A 15,132-nucleotide genomic window follows, 5' to 3' on the forward strand; every position below is an offset into this window, starting at 1 on the left:
ATGAGTGAGGAAATCTTGCACTAATGCACTGAAATATTCAACTGACGATAACAAAGGAAAATGATTGATGCTGCATCTTACACTTCTGAGAAGTTTGCAAAATCTGCTAAATGCATTTTGCTGTTTCAGACATTTTCACATCTTAAAACACAGAGTGATAGGAACGGCTGAGAGAGATATGACAAAGGTCCAGGGTTGGATTTGAACCAAGCTCTTTTATGACTGTCTATTTCCCCTCCCTGTATGTTTGTTCTTCCCTGCCTCTCTCCACCTCTGATTACTATGCACTAACCCTCATTCTCAGAGAGTCAGGTTAGCTCACAGCAGATTGCAAAAGCTCGTATCATTATTATTTCCTAAGCACTGAAAATGGAATTGATTACTTTAGAACAGTTGAATATAATTGACACACAAAAAGTATCTGGGAAATGTTTAACAATCACACACCCACCAAGATTACTGGAGCTTGTAGAGTGAGACAGTACTGTAATAGGCCCAATGAAAAAAGTAAATCTCAAATTGACAAATTGAACAAATGTATTTTCCTGCAACTGCAGCAGTCTCCAATGTAATTCATACTATCCCAATTTATTTCTACACTGCTTTGCCTCCAAATTATATTCACTTGGTGTTATTTTATGTTATTAATTATTGTTTAATACAATATGAAGACTTCATCGTCAGAATTTCAGTCAGGAAGAAGTATTTTGAACATTTATTTGTTTATCTGCAACATGAAGTTTTCAGTTGTATGAAGAACGCCACTCTTCACTTTATTGTCTTGTTCTTTCCAGGTGTTCCGCAGCGGTGAAGGAATGGGTATCCGTCTGGACAGCGCCTCTGCCTTCCAGGGTGCTGTCATTTCACCCCACTACGACTCCCTGCTGGTAAAAGTCATCGCCAGTGGGAAGGACCTGCAGACAGCAGCTTCCAAGATGAGCCGTGCCCTGGCTGAGTTCAGAGTGCGAGGAGTCAAGGTAGGACCTCAACCACATGTGCTTGAAGGAGCTGGTGCTCTGGGAGGCACTTTGCTCCGTTTCCATTTGCATTTAAAGTTCTCTTTTTTTCTCCGATGGATGTGGCCCTAAATGTCTGGTGTGAGGAAAGATTCATTCAAGGCAGCAGAGTTATAGGTTTGATGCTGCAGGCCGTTGTGAATGGCTTCATAAGAGCGCATCACAAACAGTTTGAGCCGGTCCAGCCTGGTTCATGGTGTGATGCGTTTCAAACTGAGAGTGTTAGCCAGATAGCTTTTTGTAACGTCTCTGTGTACTTACAGTAATCAGCTGTAGTACAAGTGCAACTTACTAAAGTGGTGCTCCAGACTTCTTGGACACTTAGCTTTACGTCTCTGTGTGACCCATGTAGTTGAACACATGCTCTCTAGTCCTGTTTACTTGTTTGCCTCAGATGCATCCTGGAAAAAGAGAGAAGCTTCTAGTGAGAAGCAGGTTGTGCCATGTGATGTCTGCTGGTCTAAATGCTTTTACAGACAGCAGTGGTTTGAGCTAAAGTCGGAGTTAACAGAAAGGGAAGGTGGGGCTAATTAAAAATAATGAGCTGCAAGAGTTCATGTACCCACCATACAAGCAAATAATGTCATGAACCACATCACACCTCCTTTGCCCTTTGATTTGGCTTATTTTCAGTGCTGTGTGTCTATATTGGCTCAGGAAATAATTTTTTATGTTGATATCATTAATATTTGTATCCTGAATAAGCCAGAGTAGCACAGCACATAGATCAGACTCAGTTTATTTTGTATTGTGACTTTAGGTATAAAGGTATAGAGGGAGGTATAAACATGACAATGAAAAGGCAATATTAAATAAGCTGGGGCAGGGCAACTGGGAAATAATATACTTTCTTTATTTTTGTCAGCCTAACAAATGTTGCGATGTTAAAGGAGGAAGGAATTAGTCTTTGATATTCTGAGTTATGCTTCAGCAGATGGCATATATTTCATAGAGCCAGTTAATTGTTGAGTTGGATGCAAACAGAACGCAGGATGGACAGTTTGAAGATTTCTCCTGATCATCATTTTACAGTACTTCTGCTTTCCACACATGTAATTTACACATTTTCATCTTTTTAATTTTTACCCTGCAGTTAAAAAGCACAAACCTGATAACACATGCAGGGAGCTCATAACATTTCCTTTTCTCCAGAACATTGTGGTCCAAGGTGTGTTGTGCTATTAATCAAGCTGCAACTGGAAACACTGCGTTGGTCAGCCAAGGTCTTGGATGTTTTTGTTGTGGACACTGGTGTCCACAAAGACTCATTACTGTGGAAAATGAAGCATTTCATTTCAAGGAGAGCAAAGCAAGGTGAATTAGTCCTGTAAGTAGTTCAGTTGTTACCTTTTTTCCATGAAGCTGAAAAAGCCAGTAAATAAATCATTTCACATTCCAATAAATAAATACAACATTTTTGAAGTAGCTAAGTGAAAGGACATATTGCCATTGAAGGCTTTTTAAAAGGTTTTCTTTGTACAGTAGGTCGAGTAGTAGGGTGTCAGAAAATGAACAGTGGTGATTTTTTATATATCTAATTTGATTTCTTCAACTTTCTTTTTTCAAAACAACAATTAAAATAATTACTTATCCTACCTCTGCAGTGCAACAGCTGAAGTGTAAATGAACTGTGAATTAAAGTCAGCAGTGGCTAATGTAAATTTGGAGGTGTGACCTCACTTCTGTAGACCAGTAGCAGTTGTTCACTTTTTGCTTTGAGTAATTATGATAAACAGATTGTGTCTTTAAGTGTTTTTAACATTTGCATATATTTACATTCTGAAGTGCACAGAGGGTTTCTACCTACAGTACCTAGAGAGAAGAAAATAAAGGCCATGATAAACGTAAAGGGATGGCTGTAGCTGGTGGAACCAAGAATTCTATCAGCTCAGTCATAGTAATTCCTCAATCTCCTTTGAATTAGTCATGATGAGGTGAAATTGCAAGTCAAATTGGTCTTCTCAACTCTAATTTCTCATTTAACTTGGAGTGCACTTTACAAACTGTCAGCACAGATTTAATAGATTAATTTTCCCTTCTGATGAAGTGAGAAAGCGTTTGATGTTTGCAGAGCCTTGATGTGCCTGTGGACACTGTCCTTTGTCCTCGCTGCTCTGGTTTATGTAAACAGGCTCTGAGAAGTCAAATGAATGTACTTCTCCTAAGTCCCTCTGTTGAACAGATTCAGTTGTTTCTCCGAGTAGAGATTGGTGTGCTGTGAAAAAGGCAGCAGTGAGACACCTCCGAGCCGGTGCTGATCAAACTTGAAATAGAATACCTTCTATCTATCTGTAGTTTGGTGGAAAGAACACAAGGTAACTGTAGCAAGGACTTAAATTAAATTTTACCTTTCGTAAGGTTGCTGGTAGAAAACAGAAATCAGAGCAGCTCTTCACAAAGACTTGAGATTCAAGCAAAAATGGCTGCTTTTCTTTACTCCACGCACCATTGAATTTAAAGTCTGCCAATTCATGGGCACCAATTGTAATGGTCCTGTAAGAGCCATAATAAGGTAATCAGACCCTGCCAACTTGATAAGTGCAGGTGTGTGGTGCCAGAAAGCCTTTGAAAGGACACGGAGAAGAAAACATTTTTTTCAAAAGCTGAAATAATTTGCCTTTGAAATTACCTTGCAACATTCATTCTCTCTCCCCTTCTTTTGAAGGTTGAATTTGACGCCTTTTCCACCACCTCTTTTGAGCTACTCCATCCTGTTTCTACTGTAGCTGCTGAACGTCCACCAATGTTTCATCTCCTTTGTGTGTTGTCTTTGTGAACACACACGCTGTTACCTCACACTCTTAACAACACCATAACAAGCCAGCGCAGCCAGGCCAACATCATTTGTCAATGTAAGTGGACAGTAAGTTGGAAAAGTGTTTCATGTGTCCTCAAGACTTTACGGTCCCAGAGTTGACATCATTCTGGCACTCACATTCCTGTCACTAGTGGTCCAGACAGTGACCTTATCTTCAAAGTAAGCACACATTGTTTTGCACTTTGATGTAGACTCAGTGTGTGTCCCTAGTTAAGACACAGTTGCTGTCGTCTCCATGTGTAGGTGTAGATATCCTCGTGTATAGTTTTAATGTTTGAGCCTCTTGGCTCACACATGGTCTCACCATCGTCTTGAGATTTATCTTCAACTGGTGAATACTTTTTAGTCCACCCTTCTTCCTGTTTCACTGCGATATGTGATATCATAGAAAACATACATTTACAAAAATAAATGTCTCTTTTTGTAGAGTTGCTACGTAGCTCTTTGAAGAGTTACACATGTGCTGTGATGAATGAAATGTCTTTAATTGATGCAGCATGCAGAAAGGACCCCAACATGGCTGCTCTCCAAAGACTTGTAGAGTGTCCTGCTTTGTTTGCTGCCAGATTAACAAAAGAACAACGTGTTGGCTCAGTCAGGTGTTTCAATGCCTGTTTCAGTACAATGAGCCTTTGGTGTAAACACCTGCTTGTCTCATGTGACATCCTCACACTGAAACCCATACAATGATGACAAATCAACACATTCATTCCTGAAATGTTCATGACCTCATGAGAACCTGGTTTATCTAGTTTTTATCCATGTGTTATAGAGTTACATAATGTACGTTCATTTGAGAAAAGGTGGCCAGTGAAAATGTCGGGCAGAGAAGAATTGTGGCACATTGTCTTGTTGTTTGTGTTTTTTCGAGCAGTGGCCTTGGAGAGAGTGGTGTTGCTGTGCTGGAATGTCACCAGTGAGAGGCCGGAGTGTTGGCAACAAATCCAAGGCCTATTAATGCTTTGGTCTGCTCACAGAGATATGACGCTGAGGGCTGACATTCTCATAACTCCAAGCTGTTGTTTTTTTTCCTTCCCAATGAAGACAAATGTGGCTCCAGTAAATCAGACTTTGACTGCACCAGACTTTTAAGACTGTTTTATTAGTTTGGTGGCTCTTATGGTTGTTTTTTCCACGTTACTTATAGCATAACCTTTCAAGCAAAAAGCACAACGCACTTGCCACAGTAAGAGTTTTTTGGTTTACTGCACGCAACTACATGCTGCTCACCTCTGTTGTGTGGAATTATATTTGGCATTTGAGAAAGCTCTGTTTATCTCCTGTGTTCATATGCATGTGTGTGCATTTCAGCATGGACTGTGTGTGTGTGCGCGTGTAAAGGTAAAGGATGAGACATGTGTTTTGACCAAGAAAATATCACGCATAGCAGCAAAAAGAGAGAGAGAGGGGGGGGGGTTATAAACAGGAAAGTGACAGGTCTGAGACAGGAGGGTAAAGATAGACGGATAGAGGAGCTGAGGGGAAATGGCAAAAGGGCAGTGGAGCTGGAGAGAGCGTAACAGAAAATGACAAGAAAGGTGGAGCTGCACATAGAAGCCAGTTCACCTGTGGCTGTCACGTTTCTGCCTGCAGTGCACGTCGCTGGTTCAAAGTGTTAAGATTGAATAATGTCCTTGCATTTGCATGGTTATTCTCTACAGTGACAACACACACAACACAAACAAATCAGGATTTATTAAGTGTTTTGTTTTTCAAATCGAGGTCTCCTTAGGCCGTTGTAGACAGTGCAACAAATAAAAAAACACATTTCTCACAAAACAAATATTCAGCTTTTCAGGAACACGCTCAGGTCTGCATATAACTAACCTCTACCCTGATCAGGTGCAACTGTGGTTATACATGAAAAAGCATTTGCTATATAAAGGAGAGGTATGTGACGATGAAGACAGACAGGTGGAAGTTTTCCTGCAGAAATGAAAGAGAAAGTTTCAGAAATGGCTGTAAGGTTAAACCTCGACCTCTGTCCTCATGGCATCAGACTCCCAATATATTTTGTCAAGTTTGGTGGAGACTTCCACAAACTCAGACCCAATGGATGTGTGTGTGTGTGTGTGTGAGAGACTTATATTTGCGACACTAGGGGCTTTGCTTTAGGCAGCATGGTTTCATTACTGCTCATCTTTACACCTCATCTGTAAGCGTGAGAGTGTTTGAGGTGACATGAGGTAGTTGCACTCACAGCGTCTGTCTGTGTGTGTGCGTGTGCACTTCTGTCCGTCCATCCCTGTATGTGTGTGTGTGTGTGTGTGTATGTGTGTGTGTGAGGGGCTGGTGATGATCCCATCTAAAAAGCTCTTTGAAGAATCTTTGTAATGTATTTCACTTCATTATAGGCTGAGAGATCACAGGCTGGTTTCCATCTGAAGATCACCACAGTCTTGTCCCTCTGTTACCCCGCTTGATTCCACTGAGCGAGCAGGATCTTTATTTTTTCACTAAGCAGTTCTGTCATACATGATCATTCAAGTATGACATGAGTGTTTTGTCGTCTTCTCCACCAGGTTATGAGTCTTTGATGAGAGACAATCATATTCCATGGGTTAAATCGCCCTCATTACATTACACAGTAACGCTGTTTCATGCTGAATACATAAAATCCACTTTTTAAAATATCAAATCCTCCTTGGGTTCTTCATCACCACCTGCAGCCCCCACACCCCATCCTCCTCCCCCTTATTGTTTACTTCTCGCCGCCTTCATATTTCGCAAATGTGTGGCGATTATCAGTAGAGCTGGTCATTCATTACAGAGGAAATAATGATAAGAATAAATCAAATCTGTCAAAGTCTCATATCTGTTCAATGCAGTGGCATTTAGCAGACTTTCCGTCATTCTGTCAAAGCAAAGATAGAATCTTACCATTATACGTCAGTGTAGTATCACAGTAACATTTGGGATATCGGTAAACCAACAATCCAGCCCAGTCCAGTGTATGTTTCTACACACCTCCTCAGTTTACATGGTCTCAAGTGTGTGTGTACATGTATATATCAGTCTGACCAAGCACAACATTTCCCAGTGCCTTTACTGTCATATCCAACTCCTTTATCACATTCTTCTGTCAGGTAAACAACTCCCTACTTTCTTTTCCATGTTCTGTCATGCTCCCCCACCTCCTCACCCGTTTGACCTCAGTCTCCCTTCATAAGCAAAGTTGTCTTCTGGTTCTCTCATGTGTACGTCTTGTTCTCTGATGCCTGAGTCTTCTGGAAACGCTTCACTGAGTTGGTTACATGTGTTTTCCCATGGTCTTCTTTTCCTCTATCCTCATCTTTGTTTTTGTTTTTTCACCATGGTCTCAGAGTCCCTCGTGTTAGCCCCTTCATAGCTATTGTTTATATTGCTGAATTACTGTAATTAGTCAAATCAACAAGTTTACTTCTTAAACCAAACACTGAGGATTGGACTTTCATCCTAATTAAGCTGAAATACGAATCTAAATTTTTTATGTGAGTATGAATAAATCAGTGGTCAGGAAAAGACTCTTGGAAGATTTTTTCTTGTATTTTCTTCCAACTAACTTGATAAAACAGTGTGTGAATGGGCCCTGTTGTTCAGAGATGTCAAAGTAATTTATGTCATAGAAAAAGCCCACTGTACAGCAGATACAAAACAACATCCACCACTGTGTCTGTGTTATTGCAGACACTGAATCATCTCAAACCGGACTAAATAACCCATCATCAAATAATCACAAAATGTAGGAGTTAGAGTTTCTTCATTCACCTGTCTGATCATCCTTTCTTCTCCTGTTTCATTTGCCTTGATTTCTTGCCTTGCAGCTGGTTCCATCACTGTAGGCGCAGTGAGACCAGTGTTAACTTACTGTAGAAACACTGATCTGAAGGTCCCTTCCTTTGACCTTTGCATCATGTTGCTAAGCAGAAATAGGCAGAAGCACTGATCCAGGATCATTCACTTAGCATTTACAAAGAGGTGATAAGAAACAGGAAATCCATCTCATCTCTGAGGGAATGGAGACGCACACTCGCGACATCACACACTCACGCACACTGACACTATTTTTTAACACACACACACACACACACACACACACACACACACACACACACACACACACACACTCTAATATGTGTCTCTGGGGCTGGGTTATCTGTCCATCTCTCCTTCATTTCACACCTCTAAACAACCACTTGCACGGTACTTAATCACATGAACAGTCTTGTAATTATCTGTGTGTGCGTGTGCGTGCAAGCGTAGCCTGCATGTGTGTATCCCTATGTGCCCATTTTCTGTGTGTAGGCTATACTTAAGTGCAGTCTTGGAAAAGTCTTATTCCAAGAAATTGAATAAAAGATCAAGAACATGCAAATCCAATTACGGATAGTGAGAGTGCATAAATGAGAGTACGTTGAGGTGACTGGTGGAGGGATGAGTGATGAATTGAGGGATGGGGAGACTGAGTCATGTTGACACAAGGACAAAAAATGACTATATAGTGCAAGTATGTAGTGTGTGTTGGGTTAGGTATAGTGTGAAACTAAAACTGAAAAGGATGAAAAAGCATCGGTTGGAAAAAAGTTGACACTGGTGGAGAATAGGTAGGAGAGGGAGAGAAACAGTGAGATGACAGTCACACCAGTCACCACTTGTTTAGCAGCATGGGCAGGGAGATAAATTGCCTAAATTTAAGGCCTTAAAGGCATTAAAGTTTCAAATCCACCCACTCTAACACAGTGACAGGTGCCTGTACTGCATGGCTACTCTTAGATTAACACCCAACAGACGCCTGTAGTACAGATGCAAAAAAGAATTTTTCATTATCAGTTTCAATGAGCAGTTTCCTGCTCCTTAACTATAGATGACCTGTTTTTCTTTTGCTGCCTATTTGCTGCCTCGCCACTTTAAACAACTGTAAACACTTTGAAATGGGCATCTTTTGTCTTTGGTGTGTTCTTCAAAGTTGTCCTTGTTTGCCTACCCACTCTGTAAAAGGAACATTTTACAATATATAATGTATGAGGCACTCCAGTACATAAATATGACAAACTGCAGCTTCAAATATTTCCATTGAGCTGGGAAGCGCTACCAGATTGACATTTCTCTTGAGTTGCTTTAGCCTGTGCAGGTAGTTTGTGTAGTATTGTGCAGTATAATGATAGTTTAGCCTTTGTGCATTCTTTTCATTAATCAGAAAAAGAAGAACAAATCTATGGTGAAAGTGTCTGAACTCTAATCAGGCTCCTGATGAGTCCTGTAGCCGTCCCTATTTCTCTTTCTAGTGTCTACCCACACAAACTAATCAAATTACAGAAGTGTCTGTCTGGACCAAAAATTCACCCTGACTGCAGCACTGGGGTGTATGTAAGTGCTGTAATAGCAGAACTAACATACAGAACCTTTACACTTGTTAGTGTATATTATCTCACCATTTCTTACCCTGTCACTGAAAGTGTTAATAAGTAAATGTAAATCTATTTATGGTTTAATTTCATTTAAAAACGTCCTTATATCATGTTATAACAAAGAATCTCAAGTCTAGCAAGACAAAGTGAGTCTTCAAATGTAAGTAACAGTGTTTTGGCACATGGAGAGAGGACAACAATGTTTAACAGAGATAAGACAGAAAGAAGGGCACACTTGTTAAAATGACATATAGCATCGGTCCTAGCAGTAAACAACCACTAAGCTGTTCACTTCAACACAAACACACTGCACAGTCACAAACAACTGTTTTATGGGGAAGTATACAAGTCTTTTCATGCTAACATGACTTAGTGACTAAACCTGCCACTCCAGCTTACATGCTATCATGTAGAAAACAAGCATACACTCTAAAACGACGCGTCAACACAAACACAATGCCTATCAAAGACAGATGCATTTATTGCCCGAATCAGCATCTCATTGCTGTATGCACACATGTGCACACACAGCAAGTTGGAGCTGGATGGTGTCAACTGGGACTTTGAAGCCATAATCAGGATTAAACGGCTGGAAATCAACTGTGACGAAAGGAGAGGGGGAGAGGATGATATGGGAGGCGGAAAGGGAGAAGGAGAGGGAGGAAGGGAGGAGACTAGAGAAAAGAAGTTGGATGATGTGAGAGAAGGAAATTGAACCCAAATGAAAACAAATCCACAAAGAAGATGACAAAGTTGGAATTGAAACTTGGTGGTGAAATTTGTAAATAATCTGTTTGCAAAAGAAAAAGTGAATCAGTGACTTTTCATCTCCTCTTATTCCAATCCTTTTCAATCAGTAAAAAATGCTTCCTGTCTGAATTGGCTTTTAGTCTGATGTGTATATAGGAGATGTATCTGTTTCCTGTTCAGGTTACACATAATCTATCATGTTTTCCTTTTCTTAGAAATGTAGACATAAAATGAAGACTAAAGAGATAGAAAATAGATTTCCCCTTTTCACAGTGTTATCTCAATTGGTGAAAGAGGAAATCTGGGTTAGTGTATGTATAGAAGCACAAACATGACTGAGACATATAGCCAACTTCAAAGTAGAGGACATGGTGTTTCCATTGCAGCTTCCTCTTCTGCCAGTTTGTTACACATGTCCATTCCTCTAATGCCTGCTCTTCTTTCCTTTCTTTTTCTTCTTCTTTTGCCTCTGCTCCTCATCCTCATTTCCTGCCATTATTTCTTCTCACTCTGTCACTCCCTGCTCTGCTGTAACATCACAGCTTGAGTTTCGCCGCATGCACATAAAACAGCAAAAACACATACACACTCTAGCTCCCCTGTGGCGGTCTGGACGTCTGCGTGAATATTAATTTGTGATCAGAGTGGTAGTTGGAAACACAGAGGGGTAAGAAGGCGGTGGAGAGAAGGCAATGACCTTGCTGAAGGTGTGAAATCTGATTAGTTGTGTGAGTAATGTACTTTTCCCAAGAGACGGGCTATCTGTCACGCCGTCTACCGTTTGGGTCAATTGCAGGTCACAGCAACATGTGATTGTGTGCCACTGCCATGTGTGCTCAGTTTATTTAAGTGGAATAACAAAAAGAAATCATGAACTGAACTAATCATGAAGTGTATGTGGCTGAGGATGATGTAGGCGGACTATGAAAGATGGCTGGTGAATTACTTTTCAATGCCACACCTTGAATGGCTGGAAAAGCAATTGCAGCAGTACAAAAAATGAGAAACTGCCATAATATTCCACAAGTGCAAGTATAAATGAAAACCAAAAAGAGCAATTAACGGCTTGCATTGAGAGTAGGCAGCAGAGCATACTGTACAATACACAGCCCATGTAGAAATAAAAGATAAATCCAGTGGGCATGTGGACAGAACATGTTGGTAATCTTCTCTGACATGTTGCCTCAAGCATAGTTTGATTGAAAATGAATAGGTCTACTCACTGAGGAGAGCTAATGACCAGTCAACTTTGTGAGGGGTGTTGACCCCAGGTGTAGTCGGAAGAATAAATAAGACAGTCTGACACAAAGGACAGAATGCATGTTAATGGTGCATTAATGAAGTTTTAGACTCACGCTGTCACTTTCTGGCAAACAGAGCCTGATTCTGTTCACCTGTTTCTGAAATCACAGTGGGACATGTTGGTTTCAAGAATACACCACAGTTAAATGCAGCTTCAAATATGAGAAATGGTGTTGTGCATGTTTCCATGTGCAGTCATGATAATGAGATTCAGCAGCGGTGACATGCATACAAATGCAGATACATCTGCATACACACACATGCACATAGAAGTAGGGTTCAGGGGGAAGTGGGAGTTTTTAATTAAGGGTCGGTACACATCCTGATTAATTTATGTGCTCTAATACTCACTCTCTCTCCCTCTCACTCACACACACACACACACTCTAAGGAAGGTTTTAGGGCTTAATAATCCATTACAAACAAACAGACACACAAAGACACTCACACTCATATGTAAGGAGGAACAACAAACTTCAACATATATGCACAGCGGTGGAGTAAACAGCATTATTCATGTTCTGTCAGAGTGAGACATTGGCGTCCCCCTACTGGTGTCTTAGGTCACACTCATAGATTGTGTTAATTGAAAATAAACAAATGAAGCTTATCAGACCTAATAGATCATTCTCTAAGCCTTGGGTATTAGATGTTTATTGTCTTAGTCATTTAATTAAGAGTTTTTAGAGCACAGGGCACTTCCAACGGCTCTGTGCTTCTCATGGAAACAAATGTGGAAATCGACCAAACTTTGTCCGTTATTGCCAACGAGTTGAGTCTGCTCCGTCACTTCCAGCTGTTTGTTATTGATATTTTTTCACAAAGATACATTCATAGAAGCTGATTAGCTGTTGTGCAGTTGGAGCTGGTGGTCATAGATTTGTCTCACAGTACCTTTCTGGGGTCTCTGTTCTTTTATCAGATATTGTCAAGCATAATTGAACGGACATTAATGGAACATAGAACTCGATTTCTCTGGACCGTCTGGTCACATGATTATTCCACTCACACTCAAAGAGACTGAAATGCTTTCCAAACAGTTTGTTTATCACAGCAGTAGTTCATACGTGCGCAAAAAAACGCAGTATGTTTGCCTGTAAATGCATCTTTTTTCAAATGTTTTCTTACAAAAGTGTTGAAACAAATTGGATCTGTTAGAGCTGCCAGATTTGCTCATTAAAAGGAGAATAGTCTTCTTTTCTAATGCTCCAAAAATACTGGAGCTGGAGGTCTTTTTTATGCTAAGAATTTCATCACACCCCTTTATGAGTTGTGCTGGTTATTTGACAGCTGGGTTTGCTTGTTTCACTGCAACATCTGGCAACCCAGTAGCACTGACAGTTTTAATGTTGAGTTTTTTTTCTCAGACTGAGCCTGAGGTATACCTGCTCTCACTGTGCTCACGCTAATATAAAATTCTATTACAAGCCTGCACTGCATTTAGTGTTAGTCTGAAAGTGTCTGTTTTGCTCTTAAGGCTAAAGATGTATGCTTTGCTAACTGTTCACCACTCTTCATCGATACATTCTGGAGCATCTCCCACATGCCTCTCTCCTTTGTTTGTTCTTTTTGTTGTTCTTCACTTCTGACATTGCTAAATGCCAAGCTCAGTGCCTCAGTACTCTTATATTACCTCTCTGTGCATGTGTGCACACAATCGGCCAAAATTATACAGAAGTCAAGCCTTACCCTGCAATTTCCCATAAAAATATTAGACCTGAAAAGAAGTGAATTTACCTGGTGTCATTTTTGAGTCTAAGTGGCATGTAATGTTCTTGTTGGCTGTAAAACTAGCCCTGCCCTCAACAGCCCTCCAGTTGAGACATTTACAAAGACCTTGTCGAGGCCCTACAGAACCAGAAGGCCAGCAGAGGTGACATGTTTACAGCAGTCTTGGACAAAGGCTTTCAGAGTGGCATTTTATCACAAAGTCTAGACTGCTAGTAGATCGATATAGACTCTGAGAAAAAGAGAGAAAATAACAAGACTAAAGAGTCTGAAACCCTGGTAGCGGCCCCTTGAGGCTGCATTATTCACTGAGCTTACAATCTCAAAGTGCTGGGCAAAACAACCAAAGTGCTGATAAATTTGCTGCTTTTAGAGCCAGTCCATGCTGAATATGTAAAGTTGTAAATCAGAAAGGCACAAGAGAGCAGGTCATGAATCACTAAGATTTCTTCTTCATGAAAGAATGAATCATATATCATGACAGATTTTCAACAAATTTGAAAGCAGCTCCACCATTGAAAGTAGAAAGTTTAATGTTAATATTTCATGGACACAGGAGGATAGTTTGAGTTTGGTATTGGTGTGAAGCAGAAGGTAACAGGGTCACTAAAAGCATCAAATCTCATCTTCTGGAAAAAAAAATTGAATAGTCAAATATTCTGTGGTAGCCATACAGTTTATTTGCTGTGGCTTTATGTTGCCTGTTGTATGAATGGGCTGTTGAGTTGAGGAAATAAGTAGCAGTCTGCATTTCACACAGCAGCCTCTTCATCAAAGAAGTTATTTGCTGAAAAGTTAGCGCATTCCTCCGAGGCTGGAGGAAGGAGCTATGGTAAAGGAAATGTGACAATGTAGCACAGCGTTTGGTATGGGATTATTTACAATTATGAATTTCAGGGGTTTTTGCACTCTGGAAGCCTGTGGGCCACAATGAATCAGCACAAAAAGGCAAAAAGTGGAATGACTTCGCCGCTGGTCAGAAAGGCAGAGTCATTCCCCATCCACAGTTATAAGCTGAAACCCCATTCCTTCAAGAAGTACCTCAAATCACCTTCTCTACGCTGAATCATATTCCCTCTCCTCGTCTTCCGCCTCAGCTCACTCTAATTTGCGCGGAACTTTTAGAAAAAGTCCGTCCTCCACCTCCATCTCTAAAAAATGTTTTTTTTTTTCCCTGGTAATGTTGGTGATCAAGGAAGTGAAGCTTATTCTACCACTGCCTCCACTCTAAGTGGCTCTGGATAAGAACATCAGGTAAATGCCTAAAATATGAAATGCAAAATGTCCCTGAAAAACGGTCTGGGGTATCACTCTGTCACTCTAACTGTCCGTCAAAGAACTGAAATCACCCTCGCAGAGATAATTGGATAAGTAATTTTCCTTCCTGTCAGGACACTGGGAATTTATTTAAATTGATTGATGTGATCAAATGAATCACAAGGAGTCTGAAAGCAACTCTGACTGGCCTGAATCGTCTGTGTTATTTGGCCAAAGAACCGTTAGCTTCACCAGATGTGTGGCGCGGTGCCTAATATATTCATCAACTCTTCTGCCAGAATAACCAAAGAGTTCTTTGCTAAACACTTGAGAAAAATATTCATTTGTTGATTGGGTTTGCCGGGGTTTGTTAAATATTTCAGCAAATCAAACAAGGCCGTTTCATCCAGATGAACAGATTAGAAACACAGAATCAATGCTTCTCTGTCCTGCAAGACAAACCAGAAACCACACACAACAAGAAGTGTGAACCACTGCAGTGTGTGTTGATGGTCTAGGCATCTTGACAGAAATTTATTTTGGACACGGAAAATCCAGCATGAGAGTCAAACAGTGTTCAAACACTTACTGGATGAATTATTTTTAGCTTGAACTTGTTTACTTCTTAAAAACAGGTGAATGGTTAGAGCTACAGCATGAAAAAAATAAAAAACAGGTCTCCCAGTCAATAATAGTGGAGGTAAAGGAAAATAGGAAAAAAGATGAATGAGAAAGATGAAGAAAAATCTAGACTCCATCTTGTAAAAGTCTAAAAGACAACAGAAAACAAAAGGAATGAGTGCTGCTGTGAGAGCTGGCAAAAGATGTAGAAGTGTGACAGGAGAGGAATGGATGGAGAGAGAGAGAGAGAAAT

At 40.5% G+C, this 15,132-nt stretch overlaps 1 protein-coding gene across 1 annotated transcript in view; it reads left to right on the top strand.

Annotated features, from left to right (window-relative positions):
* The window catches only part of pcxb (pyruvate carboxylase b), a 275,919-nt gene that overhangs the window by 131,099 nt on the left and 129,688 nt on the right, over positions 1-15,132 (top strand). The window contains exon 12 of the mRNA XM_083992769.1: positions 795-977. Within this exon, the coding sequence (XP_083848895.1) occupies positions 795-977 (183 nt within the window). The remainder of the gene's footprint in view (positions 1-794; positions 978-15,132) is intronic.

This window comes from Trachurus trachurus, assembly GCF_905171665.1.
Source record: "Trachurus trachurus genome assembly, chromosome: 18".
Lineage (NCBI taxonomy): Eukaryota > Metazoa > Chordata > Actinopteri > Carangiformes > Carangidae > Trachurus > Trachurus trachurus.